At 51.5% G+C, this 18,475-nt stretch overlaps 10 protein-coding genes across 10 annotated transcripts; 5 read left to right on the top strand and 5 right to left on the bottom strand.

Annotated features, from left to right (window-relative positions):
- Positions 1–234: 234 nt before the first annotated feature.
- Positions 235–2,406, bottom strand: SNOG_09226 (hypothetical protein; the record flags this gene model as incomplete). The annotated part of the gene is made up of 1 exon (XM_001799473.1): positions 235–2,406. One exon carries the CDS (start codon positions 2,404–2,406, stop codon positions 235–237), a length of 2,172 nt encoding a protein of 723 aa, XP_001799525.1.
- A 1,259-nt stretch (positions 2,407–3,665) lies between these two features.
- Positions 3,666–4,953, bottom strand: SNOG_09225 (hypothetical protein; the record flags this gene model as incomplete). The annotated part of the gene is made up of 4 exons (XM_001799472.1): positions 3,666–4,105; positions 4,154–4,537; positions 4,583–4,670; positions 4,720–4,953. The coding sequence occupies 4 exons, from the start codon at positions 4,951–4,953 to the stop codon at positions 3,666–3,668; spliced, it is 1,146 nt and encodes a 381-aa protein (XP_001799524.1).
- Positions 4,954–5,530: 577 nt separating this feature from the next.
- Positions 5,531–6,475, top strand: SNOG_09224 (hypothetical protein; the record flags this gene model as incomplete). The annotated part of the gene is made up of 2 exons (XM_001799471.1): positions 5,531–5,842; positions 5,889–6,475. 2 exons carry the CDS (start codon positions 5,531–5,533, stop codon positions 6,204–6,206), a joined length of 630 nt encoding a protein of 209 aa, XP_001799523.1. The 3' UTR covers positions 6,207–6,475.
- Positions 6,476–6,829: 354 nt separating this feature from the next.
- Positions 6,830–7,571, top strand: SNOG_09223 (hypothetical protein; the record flags this gene model as incomplete). The annotated part of the gene is made up of 3 exons (XM_001799470.1): positions 6,830–6,859; positions 6,915–7,286; positions 7,383–7,571. 3 exons carry the CDS (start codon positions 6,830–6,832, stop codon positions 7,506–7,508), a joined length of 528 nt encoding a protein of 175 aa, XP_001799522.1. The 3' UTR covers positions 7,509–7,571.
- A 319-nt stretch (positions 7,572–7,890) lies between these two features.
- On the top strand, positions 7,891–8,583 carry SNOG_09222 (hypothetical protein; the record flags this gene model as incomplete). Its single annotated transcript, XM_001799469.1, has 1 exon — positions 7,891–8,583. One exon carries the CDS (start codon positions 7,891–7,893, stop codon positions 8,581–8,583), a length of 693 nt encoding a protein of 230 aa, XP_001799521.1.
- Positions 8,584–8,979: 396 nt separating this feature from the next.
- On the bottom strand, positions 8,980–9,553 carry SNOG_09221 (hypothetical protein; the record flags this gene model as incomplete). The annotated part of the gene is given in 3 exon segments (XM_001799468.1): positions 8,980–9,300; positions 9,399–9,520; positions 9,538–9,553. 3 exon segments carry the CDS (start codon positions 9,551–9,553, stop codon positions 8,980–8,982), a joined length of 459 nt encoding a protein of 152 aa, XP_001799520.1.
- A 1,372-nt stretch (positions 9,554–10,925) lies between these two features.
- On the top strand, positions 10,926–13,600 carry SNOG_09220 (hypothetical protein; the record flags this gene model as incomplete). Its single annotated transcript, XM_001799467.1, has 4 exons — positions 10,926–11,019; positions 11,049–12,658; positions 12,902–13,283; positions 13,341–13,600. The coding sequence occupies 4 exons, from the start codon at positions 10,926–10,928 to the stop codon at positions 13,598–13,600; spliced, it is 2,346 nt and encodes a 781-aa protein (XP_001799519.1).
- Positions 13,601–13,804: 204 nt separating this feature from the next.
- Positions 13,805–14,444, bottom strand: SNOG_09219 (hypothetical protein; the record flags this gene model as incomplete). The annotated part of the gene is made up of 2 exons (XM_001799466.1): positions 13,805–13,995; positions 14,150–14,444. 2 exons carry the CDS (start codon positions 14,442–14,444, stop codon positions 13,805–13,807), a joined length of 486 nt encoding a protein of 161 aa, XP_001799518.1.
- Positions 14,445–15,373: 929 nt separating this feature from the next.
- Positions 15,374–16,006, top strand: SNOG_09218 (hypothetical protein; the record flags this gene model as incomplete). The annotated part of the gene is made up of 1 exon (XM_001799465.1): positions 15,374–16,006. The coding sequence occupies one exon, from the start codon at positions 15,374–15,376 to the stop codon at positions 16,004–16,006; it is 633 nt and encodes a 210-aa protein (XP_001799517.1).
- A 1,304-nt stretch (positions 16,007–17,310) lies between these two features.
- Positions 17,311–18,258, bottom strand: SNOG_09217 (hypothetical protein; the record flags this gene model as incomplete). The annotated part of the gene is made up of 1 exon (XM_001799464.1): positions 17,311–18,258. The coding sequence occupies one exon, from the start codon at positions 18,256–18,258 to the stop codon at positions 17,311–17,313; it is 948 nt and encodes a 315-aa protein (XP_001799516.1).
- Between the last annotated feature and the right edge of the window lie 217 nt (positions 18,259–18,475).

Here is an 18,475-nt window from a genome sequence, read left to right as displayed (position 1 = left end):
TGGGCATGAGAATACCCCTTTTGGAATTTTTGGGATGGGTTGGTATTGGATACGCGCTGCATACTTGGAATTGGATGGGATGGGATGGGATAGGATGGGATAGATGGATATGAAGTACGAACAATGCAATTTCAAAATGCAAATACAAATGCGATTAACTCTAGCTGTGGTATATGTAAAATTATGCTCGCGAATCATGGGGAATTATATCAAGACTGGATAGTCTGCAATGACTTACTCCTCAAACAAGTCGTCATCGTGATCTGCCTGACCAACGCCCGGGGCGTAGAACTGCGAGAACTTGCGCTTCTTCTCCGGCTGCTCGACGAGGCCGTCCGACCAACTGACGGTCTTGCGTTTCTTCGATGATGCAGAGGAAGCAGATTGACCGGAAGATGTATGAGACGGAGCGGGAGACGCAGCTGTGCGAGGAAACTTCGGCTCAGGTGAAGGTGTACGGACAGGCGTGTCCCGCCTCACAACCTCTTTCACAATCGTCGTCCCCCGCTCAACCACAACATCCACACTCACCTCCTCGCTATCCGCTTTGGCAGCCTTGACAATCTTCGCCTTCCTATCCGTCTGCACAACCTTAACGCCCTCGCCAACAACGCCGAGAATCTTCCATCCCTCGCGCTGCTCCGACAATGCGAGTGCTGGGGCGGATGGCAGGTCGTAGTCCGCTTCGTCGTTCGAGTCGTCGATGATGTCGGCGGACTTGTACGATTTGCGGGATTTCTTGGCTGAGGGCTCTGAGGATACGGGAGTAGTAGCCTTGCGCTTGGGTTTGGGCGTGGCGATGGGCTTAGGATCCTTCTTGGACTTCTTTGCTGAGGGAGCGGAAGGGGAGATGGAGGTGGTGGCTTTGCGCTTGTTAGACTTGGGCTCCGGAATCGAGCTCTTTGGAGTCTCTGTCTTTGCGTCTTCCTCTTCCTCTTCCTCTTCTTCTTCCTCGATCTCAGCCTCGGGCTCGGGATCTACAGATTCCTCCTCCTGAGCATCCTCCTCGCCCGCGTCCTGGATCTTCTGTAAGAGCTCGCGCTCCTCCGCCGTAGGCTCGCGAGGCGCCTTGGACACCTTGGGCTTCGTGATGGGATCGACTTGCTTCGGCTTCTGCTTTCCGCCCTTGTCTTCGTCCTCCACATCCTTCGCCATCTGCTCAAACATAGCTAGTGTGTCATCCGTGACCTCCTCAGCCTTCTCAGATGAGGAGTCTACACTATCGACAAAAGCCGCCCTACGCGTCTCCTCCTTCTTCGCATAGCGAGCCTTGCTCTTCGCCGCCTTCTCCGCCCGCAAACGCTCTGCGCACCAAGCAGCCCGCTCGACGCCTGTCTTCATCGTCGTGTCGCGTACAGCCCGACTATTCATCTCGAAGCGCTTCATCTCGTTCGCATTCGTCTTCATGGCGCCAAGCAACAACGTCGCCATCTTCTCCTTGAATCCGGACTTGCCGCCCGCCAATTGCGCGACTTTATCAACGGCCTGCAGCTCCATCTTCTTGCGCCAGATCTTGTTGGCGTTGGCAGTTGTGCGGTCAATGCCGTGCTCGGACTGGGGCAGTTTGGATTGATACCATGCTTGCAACAGCACGCAGAGTTCGGCCTCGATCCTACTGCCGCCAGAGGGATCGTACTCGTGTGCTGCGCGCACATGTGCTGCCTCAGATGGCTTGAAAGGCTCCTTGCCGCCCCAGTGCTTGGGCTTGGTATAGTATTCGCGGCCCTTGGAGTCCAGGTTCGCCACACGAGCTTTGTCCTTCTGGTCCTCGTTGTAGTCCTGGAAGATTCTGGAAGCAAGTTCCTTGATCCTATGTACTGGTTCGTATGGTTTACATCCGCCGCCGCGGTTTGCGGCGAAGTCGTGCTTGGAGCGCACTTGTTCAGGGTCCCTGAAGCGGTCGTATTTCTCCTCGATTACGAATCGCCATGTCTTCTTGCGATTCTCGGGGTCGCTGATGTCCCAGTACACCGCCATGCGCAGATGGCTGTCGGAGCAGAGGGATACATCGGTCTTCTGGGGCTTGCGGTCATGGAGGTGACGCTCGCAGATCTTGTGTTCCGTGCATTGATTGCACATCCAGTTGACGTCGGATACGGCATAGGGTACACCTGGCACATGCTTAGTGTATGAAGTGCTGGGCTGGTAGAAGACGGCTTCGTTCGTGTGGTTCTCGTGGCCGTTGATATCCACGGGTACATCTGATTCGAAGATACGTGCTTCATCCTTGCGTATGAGGTCTTCGTCGTATTTCTGCTTGCTGCTTAGCATGTCCAAGATGTTTTTGGCAGCTGCCTGCTCTTCTGCTGTTAGTTCTTTCGATAAAGTCTCGTTCTTAGGCATCTCCTCGTCGGTCTCCTCGCTACCCTTCCCAGCCTCTTTGATGATGTTATCAAGCCAAGTCATTTTTGCAGTGACTTTTTGGACTTTGGTTGTGGTGAGTTTGTGGAGAGATGGTTGATTTAGATAATTCTGAGAAGATATGAGTTCTAGGTTGGAGCAGAGGTGCAACTTTTAAGTAGCTTGAGGCGGTGGAAATCATATAGGCACAGAATGTTCTGTGTGTTGACATGGCACGAGATACGGTGATAACAAGACAACAATGCCGTCGATGTAACTTTCACTCGTCGCTCTTTAGTGCTTTGTCTAGGTCTCGACCCAGAGCAGACAATGACATTGTGAGGCTTCGTGAACCTGCTCGAACAACCGCCGGAATTGGACAAAGGACTAGATGTGGATGTTGAAAGAATCGAAACCTCTACAGTGTTCAATTGAGTTAAGTTGAATAGCATGGTCGAGTAATGTACCGTGAACCGCCTCTTCTTATATAATATGTTTTCATATTTAAGTAAACTGATGATGACTTAGAAACGCGCTTTGTGGCATACTTTGTAGGCGTGTGAAAAGGAAGTAGCAAACAGGTAGCAAGCAGATTGCGCATAAGGGAAGCCATGAGTAAAAACATTTAATTTGCCAAAGAGTGCGCAAAAAAATGCAAAAGAGAACCCCGCTTTTGCGGGGGAAGAAACTCTCATTTTCTTAGTTAATTGCCCAGTATAATCCTGCTCTTACTACTTCTACTCCTGGTGTATGGCAGCCCGAGGAGACTTATGTCTGGAGAAGTATTCGAACGCTGACCATATAGCGAGCCTCAGACTTCACCAATTGGTGGAACTGAAGGCGGCCCACAGCAGACGGTGGACCTAAAATAAAGGTTGTGATGTTTGTTCGATAGAGAAACAGTGAATTAAGAGAATTATATAGAGTATAGTGCGTTTGTTGTAGTATTTGTTTGTTGTGTTTGTGCGTGTCGCGACATTGCAGCTCCACAGGCTGTTGTTGGGAAGGCAGTACATGAGAAAAGACGAAAAACTGGCAAAATAATCCTCGTGATTGCATTGCTAGCTCATGGGTGCAGCATACACCAGAATACACCATATTCATATCGCCATCAACACCTCCTAGCACACAATCCCTCAAAAAAACGCCAAACCATTCTACAAGGTGTTAAAATCGTGTAATGCAATGCTTGGTATGTAAAAGATGCAAGAGGGCGCAGAATTGAAATATCCCTAGAGTCCCGAGAAGAGAGACGATACACAGTGGACTCTATCCAAGGCGATGCGTCAAGTAGCAAAAATTGCCTTTAGCATTTGAGGGTGCATCTAAGCCTTTAGACTGTCCTGCATGCTCCTGCTGCTGGCGCTTAGTGGAATGTTGGTGGTGGGCAAGACAGTCTTGGGCTTGCTGTTTTGTCGGACCTTGGCAACCGCGTAGACGATACCACTGACGAAACCGACAAATATGGCGGAGACACTGCCAAAGGTGACGGGCGCATCGAAGAAGACGAGTCCACTGATGGCAATTGGAAGCTTGTTGAGGGCTCCGACCATGGAGTATGTGGTAGAAGAAGTGACACGAACTGCCCAGGCGGAGGTGTATGAGATGAAGACAGTCGACATGCCGGAGATGACCATAACCATGATAACGGTGTTGCGCTGCTCAGGGGGAAAGTTCTTCTGGATGTTCGCGGAGGACCAGTCTTCGACGAGGATAGAGGCAACAAGTAGGATGGGAATGGTGAGAAGGTTGTTGTAGTACATGGCTGTCGTTCATTAGTACAAATTGCGCGCCTTGAGAGAAGTCGACTTACTGTCGTAGTCCTTGAAGTTGGTCAACTTAATGCGCTTCCTCATGGACAAAAGGTATGTAGCAGAGCAGACACAGTTGAAGGCCATCCAGAGGTAACCGGCGTGCATAGTCGACAAGGCCTCGTTCGCGGCTTCGGATTGCTGGCCGAAGCTGTTCAAGGCGTGCTGGATGTCGGCCCAGGCGGCGATGATGGAACTCAGGACCATCAGTCCAAAGGAGAAGAGAGTCATGGGTGTGACAGAGCCTCCGAACCAGAGCACCTCGCCGTATGCGATCAAGATGATTGTCAAATTCTTGAAGATGGTGTAGACGGGGATGGAGAGGTATTTCAGGGCCCAGGTGCCCGTGTAGATCATGCCAATGAGGAGGAGGGAGATGGGGAACCCTGTTGCTGTCAGCTGTTGTTCCTCCTAGAGCTCAATGCACATACACTTCTTCGCTTCGTCCGTGTTGAAGTCCCTGTAGGTAATGAGGCCGGCCGCTTTGCAGATGGAAATGGCTGTCACGCAGACAACAGACTATACACTGTCAGCCCTAGCTTCTCACAATAGCATTGTCTTTGCATACCTGTACACATAGCAGGAAGAAGTTGAGGTTGAAGTCGACTCCGGACAAGACATATTTGTTCGTGACTGTCATGAGAATTGAAGATGCGCAGTATGCGAGGACGGCAGCCATTGGGTTCTCCGTAAGTGATGGTGCGCTCTTGAGTGCAGGGCGCATGATGGGTGAGGGCGCCCTCGAGGTCCTGGAGGAGGGCATGTCGACTCTGTAGTCGTCGCTCTTCTTGTCGTCGGACATTGCGATTAAAGGAGTATGTTCGGGCTACGTGTGGGCGTCCTGGGTGAAAGGTGCGGTCGAGGTGCGCCGGAAGGGAATGGACAGCCCGGAGAGGACAGATATGCGGGGCTTGAAGCTCGGGAGCACAATGTGAAGAGAAGGACAGGATGCGGAACTCGGAGCAGAAAAGAGGAGGGTCGTGGGCAGATCTACGCATGCAAGGACGCCAAGTTGGTGGGTCTCAACCTTCAACTCTCCCCTGGCTGCGAGGGTTGGTTGTCGCAATTTCACGAATGAGACGCTAACTCCTTTTGGAACCGTCTCACCTTTTGACAGCCACAACCCTGGCCCTGCATACGAGGTTCGAACATTTTTTGCTGGATACGAGCTATTGCCACAGATGCATACGAAGCTAGATCAATTGGACGTTGCAATTATAGCCTTGACATATTTGGGTGCGTCACACTAGAAGCAAAGACACGCGTATCTTCGCGCTCGAACGAGCGCCACGTGACCCGCCTAGGCGTCGCTTAGATACTTTTCTAGGCTTTACCACCCCTTTACATTTTCTGCCCGCCATCGTGCACCGGTTTTGAAAATGGCCGGGCTAGATCCGAAAGTTGCATCGGTCATCGACAGAGCGACAAGGGACGATGACTCCGACGAGGACGCCCTCATTGCCTCCCTGGAAGACGACTCGGAGCTCGATGCCTTCAGAGAGCAGCGTCTGCAACAACTGCATGCCGAGTTCGACAAGGCGCGGCGACTGAAGGCCAACGAGCATGGCACGTATCAGGAAATCAAGGATGAGAAGGCTTTGATGGACATTACTACAAGCACGAAACTTTGCGTCGTTCACTTCTTTAAGCCGGACTTCAACCGCTGCCGCATCATGGACACACATCTTGAGGTGCGCTACCATATTTTGTTTCCATACGCAATCTAATCCGAGCAAGGCTCTCGCGCCCTCCCATTATGAGGCTCGCATTGTAAAGATCAATGTCGACAACTGTCCATTTTTGGTCACGAGACTGGGCATCCAGGTCCTCCCATGTGTGCTCGCATTCATTGACGGCGTTGGCGTAGACCGTATTGTCGGTTTCGAAGGTCTAGGAAGGTCACCCGACCATTTCAAAACGCGGGAACTTGAAGCAAGACTTATCAACCACGGGGTCTTCGCCAGAAACAAGGTTACTGATGAGGACGAGAAGCGCAGGTTGCAGAAGAGCAAGGCCCGACAAGACGAGGAGGAGGAGGAAGATTGGGAGGATTGAGAACGAGAGTTGGAACACGAAGTGTCGGACTCACGTATTGAAGCCGCATGAATGCCGCTGGTGGTCTATTGCTGAAGGTGCTGCAAAGCAAATGATCTTTTGCCCAGAGACCAAAGGTACCAGCACTACATTGTCGCTGCCCATTGTTTCGATGCGCGAGCCTTGGAAGAGACGGACACAAGCAGTGACCACAACATGAGCGCTCAAGTTCAGTTGCTGGAATATTTCACCCTTCTGGCAAATGCGCAAACACAAAAAATTACCTCAATAATCCTGCGGCCTTGATGTCTGCCTCGATTGCTACGTAGTGGCCGTGTCAGATTGCTTGCATCAACAATCATGCACAGAGCTTACTTGACAACTCAGGGAGAGCAATGTGCTCTCGAAATGATTATGAAAACATAGGGTGAGCAAATGAAACAACGCGACTCCAGTGGGACGCATGTTGCGGCCTGAGAGGTCGCGTTGGACCCTGCGCATAATCAGGAATGACGCCATTCGCCACGTGAAATAGTTTTTGGTGTATGCCCAACACATCACTACAACTTGAAGCAAGCCCATCAATAGCCCCGCTTTGCAACCCCAACTCCTCCTGAACACAACATCGTATCCAAGTAGCAAACATGAGAGCATACTGGTTCGACAACCTCGAGGCAAGCTCCCGTGCCCCACAATTAAGCCTTTTCACATGACTGACTCCTGCGACAGGGCGACCAGCGCCAGCCCCACGACTCCGGCCGGGCGGTAGACCCAGCATATTTGTCCAAGCTTGGCGTGCTGTACCACCACATCAGCTCCCAGTCTGAAGTCGATGAGCTAGCAAAAGCCCGTGACTACAAGAACCGGGATGAAATCACCGTCTCGCCAGAAAAGATGGGCGACATTTACGAAGAAAAGGTTAAGAGCTTCTTCCACGAGCACTTGCACGAAGATGAAGAGATTCGGTACATTCTCGACGGCGCCGGGTACTTTGATGTCCGCAGTGAGGGCGACGACTGGGTGAGGATCTGGCTCGAGAAGGGCGACTTGATCATCCTGCCTAGTGGCATTTACCACCGCTTCACGACAGACGAGCAGAACGTAGGTACAGCCCACATTTGCCGAAGTTTCGAAACTGCATCACCACGCACATGACTGCGGAGCTCTGACAGTATCAATGCTGATGTTTGTTTGTAGTACACGAAGGCTATGCGCTTGTTCAAGGATGAGCCCAAGTGGACTCCACTGAACAGGGGCGAAGAGACGGACGAGAACCAATTCCGACAGGAATATCTCAAGCTTCGACAGGGACTCGCTGCTTAAGACGCCTACGATGTAGTACGTAAGAGTATGCTCAAGCAGGAAGAATGAAATGATGCGAACACGACCAAAAGCTCTGCGCCACAAGTTCTCGTATGTGTCACCTCTGCAAGCATATCTCGGTTCGATCCAATGATGAAGCTCTCCTATTTTCTTCAAAGTACTCACCCGTCTGTGATGTCACACAACCACTAGCACAGCAAGCAGGCGCACTCGAGTTTGCGAGTCTTCAGCTTGTATGACAATCGTGTCTCTTTATCATCCGACCATTTATTTACCTTATCTTGTCACATCGCATCTACTCGTCATTTCGCTTCATCCACCACTTCGGTACTTCACCAACACCGTTGGCCTCTCTTCTTTCTCAAACTCCACCGACTGCACCATGTTCCCAACCCCAAGCATGTGGCTCCCCGAAGCCTTCCGCCACTTCCAAACCCCCACCTCTCCCTTCCCACTACACAACTACACATCACCCGCGCCCATGGATCCCTACCCCGGCAGTCCCCCCTACAAGCCCACCCGCCGCAGCAGCAAAACGCCCTACAAGCACATCTCGCACTTCCCCGCCGACGCCAGCGACACAGAAATCGACAGCGACACCGACGCCACCCACGCCCCAGACTTCGAGCACTTCCCCCGCATATCTGTCCGCATGCCCAAACACACCGCGCACTCGCTGCGCGCAGATCAGATCTTGATCCTCCCGCCCACGCTCACGGCACTGAAAATCTGCCTGCATTCACAGGGCCCGAAGCGCACTATCCGCGCTGCGGTGGCGGGGGATATGCGCCTGCGCGACGTGGTCAAGCAGGTGTTGCCGCAGGAGTATCTGCGCGATGCGCGGGTGCATGTCAAGAGCAGGGGCGAATGGTTGGAGCCAGGGAGTCCGATGAAAGTCTCTGATATAGCGGAAATGGGACGGTTCGCCAGGAATGAGAGGGGAGAGGTGGAGGTGAGGATTGCTGTTGAGAATGATAGGAGGGAGCGGAGGGAGTACATGTGGGAGAGGCGGGAGGAGGGACATGGGTGGGAGAAAGGTGTGGGGGGCAGGAGGATGGAGAGAATGATGTACTGATGCGGAAAAGCTCATATCATAGGGTTTTGCATGGAAGTGCCGCCGAAGAATCAGCATGTCTCAACTAGCAGAAGGATTTTAGCTGGCGGTCTGACAACCTTTGGTCAAATGTTGCTACATACTGTGAATCAAACCTGAGTGAACCCTGACCTCAACACCTGCCCGTCGCACGCCTGACACGTAAAGAAAGGTGAAAGCACTGTATACCCACAATCCATAGCCAGATAGTAAGATTTCTCAACAACAGAAAAAGATGTGTGCCAAAGGGCGCACACCATGAAGAAAAAGTGCCTATCCGGGGCTATCCCATCTTATCCGGCGCTGCTGCGCTTCGCAGCTGATGCCAGATCATCGTTGCCGCCTACACTGAGTTTCGTGACACGTCATCATACGCGCTTAGGCCTCTACTTTGGCGCCCTTCTTCTTCTGTTCAACCTTCAACAAAAGCGCGCGGTTGATGTGTGGTAGAACACCTCCGAAAGCGATAGTGGCGCGAATGAGCGTGTCGAGTTCCTCGTCTCCTCTAATCGCAAGCTGCAGATGGCGCGGCGTAATACGCTTGACCTTGAGATCCTTGGCAGCATTGCCCGCCAGTTCGAGTACTTCGGCAGTCAGATATTCGAGGACGGCGGTCAGGTAGATGGAAGCTTTAGCGCCGATGCGCGTCTTCTGGCGCGTGATGGTTCGAAGGTGACGCTTTATGCGACCGCAAGGGAACTATGGTGAAGGGGCAATGTCAGCGCGTCATAGCTCTGGCAGCTGTCAAAGCCCGGATGCGCGGGGCGGGGTGAGGAAGGGACGCGACAGTGACTCACCTGAAGGCCAGCTTTGGCAGAGTGCGACTTGGTGGTCTTGACGTGCGAATCACCCTTTCCACCTGTCTTGCCTCCAGTCTTTCCTGCATCGCAATTAGTCTTCCATGATCCGATGGCGCGATCTGGAGTCAGCGCGTACCTTTGCCGCCAGCCATTTTGGTGAACTATTCGGGATGAATGTTGGTGACGATGGGTTCGATAGGAATGCGCGACCGTAATGCCAGAGTTTGAGGGTACGTTTCGATGTGGTGTCGTTGGCGAGAGGTGGGGTGGCTGGGTCGTGGTAAAGTCTGCTAAGGACTTGTTGTTGTAGCCTCGAAGCGCGTAGTACCGATTCGGAAAGTTCGAAAGACACGTGATGCATGCCCAACCATCTGGAGCCGCACCGTGCACGAACGCAACGTCTGTGCTGCTGTAGTGCGCCGGCGGTGATCATGTTCAGCATCACCGGCTAATGGCTAGCTTTGGTGATCGTAAAATAGCCGTGAAGCATGTTCACCGCACCGTGGACTTTCAAGCTGCTGCTGTCTGAGCTCGGCGGCAACAACTGGAGCAGGTGCGACGGACCGAATAGGTAGGCGGAATGTGTTTCGGCGCTTCGTGTAGACGTCAGCTGCGTTCTTCCAGAGGCCAAAGTAGGAAAGAAGTACCTGGGTCATAAAAGACAAGGCAGATGCCAAGCTATGTCGCGGCTGCTCAGTGATGATGATCATTTCAGGGCTTGCCAGCCTCTATGGTCGAGAATTTGGTAAAAAACAACGCGCTTGACCTTGAAACATGAACTATGAGCAAAGCCAAAGCTAAGCCATGTAACGTATCAGCTGAAGGACCGCAAACATCGTCGTGGGTTGATACCAGGAGAGGGGTGATCTCGACGTGGAACGTGAAGATTTGAGAGTGGGCTTACACTCATTGATTATCCTATCCTGTCCATCGACAAGGCAATCAAAACAATATGACTGGATAGTAAAGAGCATAGCTGGAATACCCCATGGATATCTGGCGACTCAATGCTGTGTAGCTTGTAGCTGTTTGTTAGTACACATACATGAGAGACACTTCATGACCATAGGTCGGAGAAGATTGCCGGCAGTTGGTAGGCGCTGCGAAGGGCGACAAGGAGCCAGGTTCAAGACACGAATGCGGTGCTGGTAACACAACCATATGAGTGCATGTTGAGATGCATCGAAGCTGGCACAGCTCTCGCAACGGGCGCGCTAAGTAAGATGCGGCAAGCGGCTTGGCACAGGCCCATGCAGACGACAGCTAACAGGTCCCCTGTTGACGACATGCGACAGGTTCACGAGACGAACAGCTGTCGCGCACACGTCTGCGACCCGTCACATACCCCCCGGAGTCCGTGTTGCCATTACATCGAATTACGCGCGCCTGGGAGCCCCTGGGAACATTCGAGCATTTGAGGCCAGCTTCGACACTTCAACCGCGCTGCTGCCGACCGCCGACGCCGCATGCAACTCCCCGCTGACTATTCTCCGTCCAAAACTAGCATATCTATAGACGTCCGCCATGGCCTGGCAATCGCCGTCGGCCATGAACGCGGGCGGCGCGAATGGAGGAGGTGATGGAAATGCGCCAGCAGGGACCGAGTACACGCTGCAAGGTAGCTACGCCCCTGGACGGCATATCCAGCTGTGGCAGGCAAAGGAGAATCGCTGACAGTTGGATCAGGTGTTATGCGCTTCTTGCAACTCGAATGGCACAATCACGAGCGCGCTAGGAACGCATGGGACATTGAAAGAGCGGAGATGAAGGCCAAAATCGCAAAGCAGGAGGGCGAGGTTCGGAGTGCGAAGAAGCTGAATGACCAGCTCAACAAGCATATCCGTATGCTGGAGCAGGCCTTGATGAACGAGCGGGCAAAGAGCAAGGCGGGTGCAGCAGGTGAAGACGCCAAAGCAGCAGACGAGAACAAGGACAGCAAGGGCAAGAAGAGTGGCATGCACGCTACAAAGCGTAAGTTTGATTCAAATACCAATCCAGCGGGGTTGAGGACAAAGCTGACCGTTCATGCAGTCAAAGACACAAGACACAACTCTTTCCTTGATGTCGACTCCGAGTTCCTCGACCGCTCCGAAGCCGACCGCGATGGCCTACGCGAGAAGTCGAAGCTGTACCTCACAAAATGCGTTGAGGAGATCACATATCTCCTTACACCTCCACCTCAAGCCCCGCCTCAACAGCCCAGTCTGCACGCGCTCAGTAACGGTGCCGGTTTCATGAACCATGGTGATGCCTCAATTGAGGATATATACATGCAACAGCACCGCCAGAAGATACAGTCGCAGCTTCCAACTATGCCGAATGTCACCATGCCCAACCACCAGCCTCCAAGCATACCCACCTCAGAACTCCAAAGTCTTACAAACCAGAACCAGATACATCACGCGCCGGAGATGACTCGGGAGCCTGCCGGACAACACTTACTTGCTCAGCAATCTGGTATACCCGGAGCCTTTGCTCAAATGCGTCAAAACCAAGTACAAGACCCACTGCACTACTCGTCTGTTCCTGAAGAGCAGGTAGAAAAGGTCACTCATACATACGATAATCATGGACGACAAATTACAAATCAGGAAGAGAGCCAGCCGGTGCAGGGCGAACCCACGGGTGACGATCCAGATCAGTGGACTTTCGACCCAGAACCAGGTTCTGATGCTCCTCCCAACGGACCTCCCCTTGGAAGACCAGACACTATACGCTTCCCGGATGCCGATAATCCTCCTGAGAAATCACCACCGCGCGCGTCGAAAACTCGAAGTAAGAGTGGGGATTTTGGCGCAAACAGGAGGTTGAGCAGTGAACAGAAAGGCCCACTGTCTCAAACTCAGTTGAGTAAGTCAGATCAGCAGAGCTTTAAAGTCAAATTTGCTCTCCGTGGCCACCTTGACGTTGTTCGCTCGGTCGTTTTCACTGGTGGTGGGAGTCCATCAGAGCCAGAGATTTGCACAGCTGGAGATGATGGCATGATTAAGAGGTGGATGATACCTGCGAGCTATGCAAACCAACACAGCATGAACAATGATCTTGACATTGCGCCAGTCTGGTCTCACAGAGGACACGAGGGCGCTGTAACATCCCTAGCTGCCTGCCCCGCCTCTGCACATTTCGCAACCGGGGGCCGTGTATCAGGCGATGGCTGGATATTCTCTGGAGGCCAAGATGCAACAATTCGTGTTTGGGAAAGAGGCAGAGTCGATCCAAAGGCCACCCTTGATGGCCATACAGATGCTGTGTGGACTGTATGTGTATTGCCTACCACGTGTGCATCCGTCTTTGGCTCCGACTGCACCAAATTTGGAGGACCAGACCGGATCCTACTTGCTTCAGGATCTGCCGATGGTACGATCAAACTTTGGGCTGTCAGCGCACCGCCCCAGCTTGTTTCGCCCCAAGTTGGCTCACGACGTGGCGGTAGCAGAAGGCATTCTGTGACCTCCGGATCGAACCACCCTTCTTCGCCACAACCTAGTGTGGCATCGCAGACTTCTTTCCACTACATGTTGGTTCACACCATAGAGCGAGCCACTCACCCTTCACCAACTTGCATTACTCCGCTTGCGCTGAACGGGGAGAACTTTGTTGTCTCATTCTCCGATGCATCAATACTTGTATACGACACACGGACAGGCGAGGAGCTCATCGGCATGGCCAGCAACGAGACATACGATGGAACAGCAGCAACTGGCATAACTTCAGTCGTTGCAACTTCTCAAAGCATCGAAGGGCCAACCGAAGCTGGACGTGGTGGTACAGACGACGAGGGCATACATGGGCCGACTGGCTCGAGTAGCGGTGGCGGGTTGGAGGGTGTCGTGATCAGTGGGCATGAAGACCAGTACATCCGGTTTTACGATGCCAATTCTGGTAAGTTGCCCGCGCGCTTACTTTCACATCGAGACTACATTACTAACACTCATCAAGGTCAATGCACTTACCAAATGCTCGCCCATCCGTCCGCCATCTCATCGCTCTCCCTCAGCAAGGATGGCCGCGAAGCCGTTTCTGCCGGCCACGACGCCTCCATCCGGTTCTGGTCCCTTGACAAGCGCATCTGCACGCAAGAAATTACCGCGCACCGGATCATGCGTGGCGAAGGCGTCTGCAGCGTTGTCTGGAGTCAAGACGGGCGCCTCGTTGTTTCAGCCGGCGGCGATGGCATAGTCAAGGTCTTCGCGAGATAGTACTTCTGCGCGGATCATATTGACTTCCCATAGCCCCTGCTGAATTTATTTAACCCCTTTGCGTGGATGATGCATTTCTAAGCTGGAATTACATACCCTGAGCGCGTGTCCTTTGTCTTTTGGGATCATTGATGGAATGTAGTCGGATGATTGATGGGATCATGGTAATCTTTTCTCGGTCGAGCGAGGACGGCTCACTTTACTCTACACTTCTTGTAACATGCTGAGTTTGGTGCGCTGATTGTGGTTGGCGCGAAAGATCGTGATGCATTGTTCTGGGCGTCGAATCATTGTACAATACAACTGCGCATCAGAGGCAAAAGGACTATTGAGGACAACAGAAGTTGATTGTCCAACCTGTCGAGATGGACCCATCGTGATTGCTATTGTATAACCTGAACATTCATTGCCGGATACTGCTGCTCCGCAAGTACTTCTGGATGCCTCCCACCACGTTACCGTTCAGATTTGTCTACTCTTTTCCCTCCCAAAACGTAATTTGATTCCCGAACGGATCCATAAGAGCCAATTCCTGCTCACCACCCATACCTTCCTCAATCCCCGGCCTCAAATACCGATACGCCTTAGCCTGCAGCTCAGCGTGGTACGCCACTAAGCCCGTCATCCCCACCCTGACATGAACGCCGGGACTCCCATCGCCATGATGCTCGCTTAAATGCAATACTAGTCCGCTTCTTGAGATTTGTCGATAGAGAGGTGCGGCGTCATCGAATCTATGGTCCCAGTCGGTTTGGAAGCCGAGGTAGTCGGTGTAAAATTTCTCGGCTTTGGGGATGTCGAAGATGCGCAGGATGGGGACTGTAGAGTGGAAGGTGATGGACATGGTGTTTGTGAGTGTGTATTGGTAGTATAGATGGGATGGTGGGTACCGGTAGGTGGGGCGCTGCATACACAAGTGCAATGTCGTCACTTCTTTAGGCAGAATCATACCTACTTGTAAGGAATGTTGGTCAGACTGACAAAATCCAAACAAAGGGTCAACGATTGTGTATGTTACTATCGTGTAACACAGCTTGTGTAGCAATGTTCAGTTCCATGTCGACGTCTGGCACATTCACAATTCGCGTTTTTACTTACGCACAGAAAACAGTATCTACCAAGACGTGCTCGTTTGTCTTACTCAAGGGCTCAGAATCATTCACCGACTCGAAATTGATCTTCGAAGTTTAGAGGTCACTCGACCAATTACAGCCGTTGATTGGCTCCGAGGACTTTTGATGCGTCACCAGGTGTTGCAATAATTCGTGCGCGCTCTCTTCAAGCTCAATCTACTGTTGGAGTGCGGCTACCATCACGCAAATGAGCCTGAATAATCTCGATAGCTTATCGGTATATGAAGAAGTGCTAAAGAGAACTTGAAGTCGGCCAGCTCCACGTCGCCCTTGGAAAGTGCTTAGAGCTTTCAGACAGCGCACATTTGCAGCACCTAATGGTGTTCAAGCTTTAGCCTAGATGTACAGTGAGGACCTTTGATCATGACAACATCGAAAAAAATCAATGATTGTCTTACATCAAAAGCACAGATTTGGCAAGCGACTTTGACCTTTTATTGTCCAAGAAAACCGATACAAACTGTTGTGTTTCTGTTTGTACCCCCGCAGCGTGTCAATGCGCACTGCCTTAACAAACGAATCGATTCCCGCGGCTGGCATGGAGTACGGCTGCTTGACCTAAGAAGCGTTCACTGAAGAATCCATCTAATGGCAAGCGCTCTGCAGAACTTAAATCCGACTACCACAATCGACTTGAACCATGCACCGACTAGATGATCTTTGGAACGGCACCCAAAAGGCTAAGCAGGGCTGCATCGTCTTCCTCAACGGCTTCCCAGGTGTCGGCAAGCTCACCATCGCCCAAATCATGATGCACAACCTTGCCGCAGAAACTACTCGTCTAATCGACAACCACGTGCTCATCGATCCCGCAGAAGCTATCGTGCCAGGTCGCAATCCAGCACATAAAGCATTACGAAGAGAGATTCGACGTGTTGCTTTCGAGGCTCTAACGAAGGAAATGGTGTCACATCCAAATGTGAAAGTCATCATGACTGGTTGTCTCGCAGACAACTCGGAAGACATTGCTGTCCTGGCCGAGCACGTTCGTATTGCCCAAGATACCGATGGTCCCTTCTATCTTGTCGAGGTCACCTGCGACCGAGCGGAGCATGGTCGGCGACTGGAAGCTCCTGCACGCGCTACAGGTGGCAAGACTAAGCTACAAGATGGCAGCATTCTTCAAGCGCTGTTGCAACAAAATCGCCTTGTCAAAGTGAGGAACCTCCCAACAGAGCTCTTGCGTGCTGTCGATATCAGTTTTTTTGAGCTCGATACTACAGATTTGAATGTGGACCAGACTGTCGCCAAGACGATGCGGAGGGCATGTTAAGGATTCTAGAAAGCCCCACTGCCACTTCGAATAATCTTCAGCTCTCTCAATTGCACACTGCCACTTATCTCCCCGCTGTTTGCTATACGACAAAGGCGATGTGCACTGCTCTTTGTGACGTTCGCGGGCCAATATGTATCTACAACAGACATTGTTTATTGAAACTCTCGAGATGAAACACGTCTAGATGTGGTGAGGCGACCCAAGACCCCCCGAACAGTTGTTTCCAAACATTTTAGCCACCTGTGCACCATCGAAAGCCTCTGAAACTCTTCTATGAGCCCTTTGCGGTGGGCATTGAACAGTGTTCGAACCTGAATACGTTCATGATACACGCACAACAACTCTTCCCCTACCAGAGCACAAAAACTTCATTCTTCACAACGCCATCCTTCGCATATAAAATGGCCTCGTAACTCTACCCCTTAACTCATCATCACACTCACACACTCACACCACATACACAGATACACAACTTACTACACAGACTCACCCACCGTTCCACAGGAACTTTATCATACTCACCACTTCTACAGCCATGACTGCTTCTGCCACCACTCAGTCCTCCACCTCCGTGGTCAACCACGCCGTTGTCGCTTCTCCCACCCCTGTCGTCCTCGGCAACATCTGCGGTGAGTGCGGTGGCAACTTCGCTGGCGGTTCTCGCAAGTGTACTTGCTACGACGACTAAGCGCTTTCGCAGCCATGGTCTTGCTTAGCTGGAGTTGGGCAGCTTGAGACCGAGTGTCTCGCTGCTAATGGGTTGATGAATGTACATGTGTGAATGTGGACGACTCTGTAGCGATTCGGGTGTTAACTCAGTCGTGGCAGTGAGCCTGATCACTAGCTATAATATAAAATTGCTCTTTTAAACTGCTTCTTGCTCATGCTATATTATGTACATATCTGGTGACTTGCTAACACACGTAGTATGGCTCTGTTCTGACATTACAATAAGATCAGATCTGCAGAATGTATACGTTACGCCGCACTGAAAATATGAATTAATTATTAACTAAAGTTGTTCCAATAATAGCACCTTTTTAATATTGAATAAGTTAGGTAGTTAAAGATACTCAGTCGCTCAGATATGATATGATGCTTGTCAGTATTTCTTTATCTGTTCATACATGGCTTCGCGGGACCCAAACTCTATTGGAATGGCGTATGACCACGTACCATTTTATCACCTTTTGCTCACGATAAAGAGACACTGACATGTAACACTACACAACATTAAATTTATACTGAAACTCTAGAATTTAGAACATATATGCCAGCCCCTAACAAAGCCCGCAGCCAAATCAGATCCTACCAAAATCCTTGAGAACTTGCAACTCAAGCTCAACAAGCTCCCCCTTATCATACTTCCACTCCTTCGCGCCCTCCTTCTTCACCATCCCAGCCCTAACATCCTCATGCATCTCCAACTCCACCATCTCTACCCAGCGCCGCTCAATCTCCGCGCTGACATTTTTCAGCAGCTGGCGCTGTCTCGAAGAAACGATCAAATGGACAGCGCAGATCAACTTCGTCGCCACATGGCCATCTGGAATGAGAGACTTCGTGGCTGACTTGTACATGGAGTACCAGTCGAAGTACTGGTTGGAAGCGCCTAGATGAGTATCTTTAGCTGCAGTTTCGAATGCGAATGGCGCGATGCTGGCTGTTTCCCAATCGATGATGGCGGCTAATTTGTAGCCGGAGGTGGTGCGGCGGATGAGGATGTTGCGCGGCTCCATGTCATTGTGGCAAAATACTGCAGTGTTGTCCAGCTCTTTCAACTGTTGGTTGGAAAATGAGACGGGATTGATATTGGGCAGTGCAGATGTAATTGTCACACCACCGGAGCTTTCCTCGATGGAGGAAGTGGCGAACTTCTTGAGCTGGTACTGCGCAACGAAATCTGTGAGCAGTTGACATGTGGATATTAGGGGGACGCGATGTGCTTCAGCCTTTGGTGAGATTTCAGAACCTTGAAGCTTTTTGATCGCTGCGATGACCTCTTCTAGTATGACCTTCTTCTGAACTACGTCCAGCGAGGGCCACAAAGACTCCAGAGTTTCAGTTTCCGTTACGAATGCGGAGATTGAAAACTCGACAGCCCTACCATCGGCTGTTATGGCTTGCCCCACGCAGTATGTTGCAGGAACCAAGTCTGAGATGCATGTTCGGGCTAGGGTTTCGAGGGCAGCGACGGCTGCTAATTTGTCGTTTGAAGTCTCCAAGCGAACGATCAGATCTTTGGACATATGTGACTCGGGGGGAGTATTAAACTGCACCCTAAACGTGCACGTTGCCCAGGTATTCGCCACGACTTGTACACTTGCCGGTGTAGCAGTGGGAAAGATGGTTGTCAGAATGACGTTATCGGGAAGTAAATCTTGACCCATGATGAATCTGTGAGTGAATGTGTGCTGCAACTTGTGGGCTGGGTAAAGAGGGAAGTTTATAATGATCAATGCTTTG

The sequence above is a fragment of the Parastagonospora nodorum genome (genome assembly GCF_000146915.1).
Source record: "Parastagonospora nodorum SN15 chromosome Unknown scaffold_14, whole genome shotgun sequence".
NCBI classification, from domain to species: domain Eukaryota; kingdom Fungi; phylum Ascomycota; class Dothideomycetes; order Pleosporales; family Phaeosphaeriaceae; genus Parastagonospora; species Parastagonospora nodorum.
This window is presented reverse-complemented; position numbering and strand designations above follow the sequence as displayed.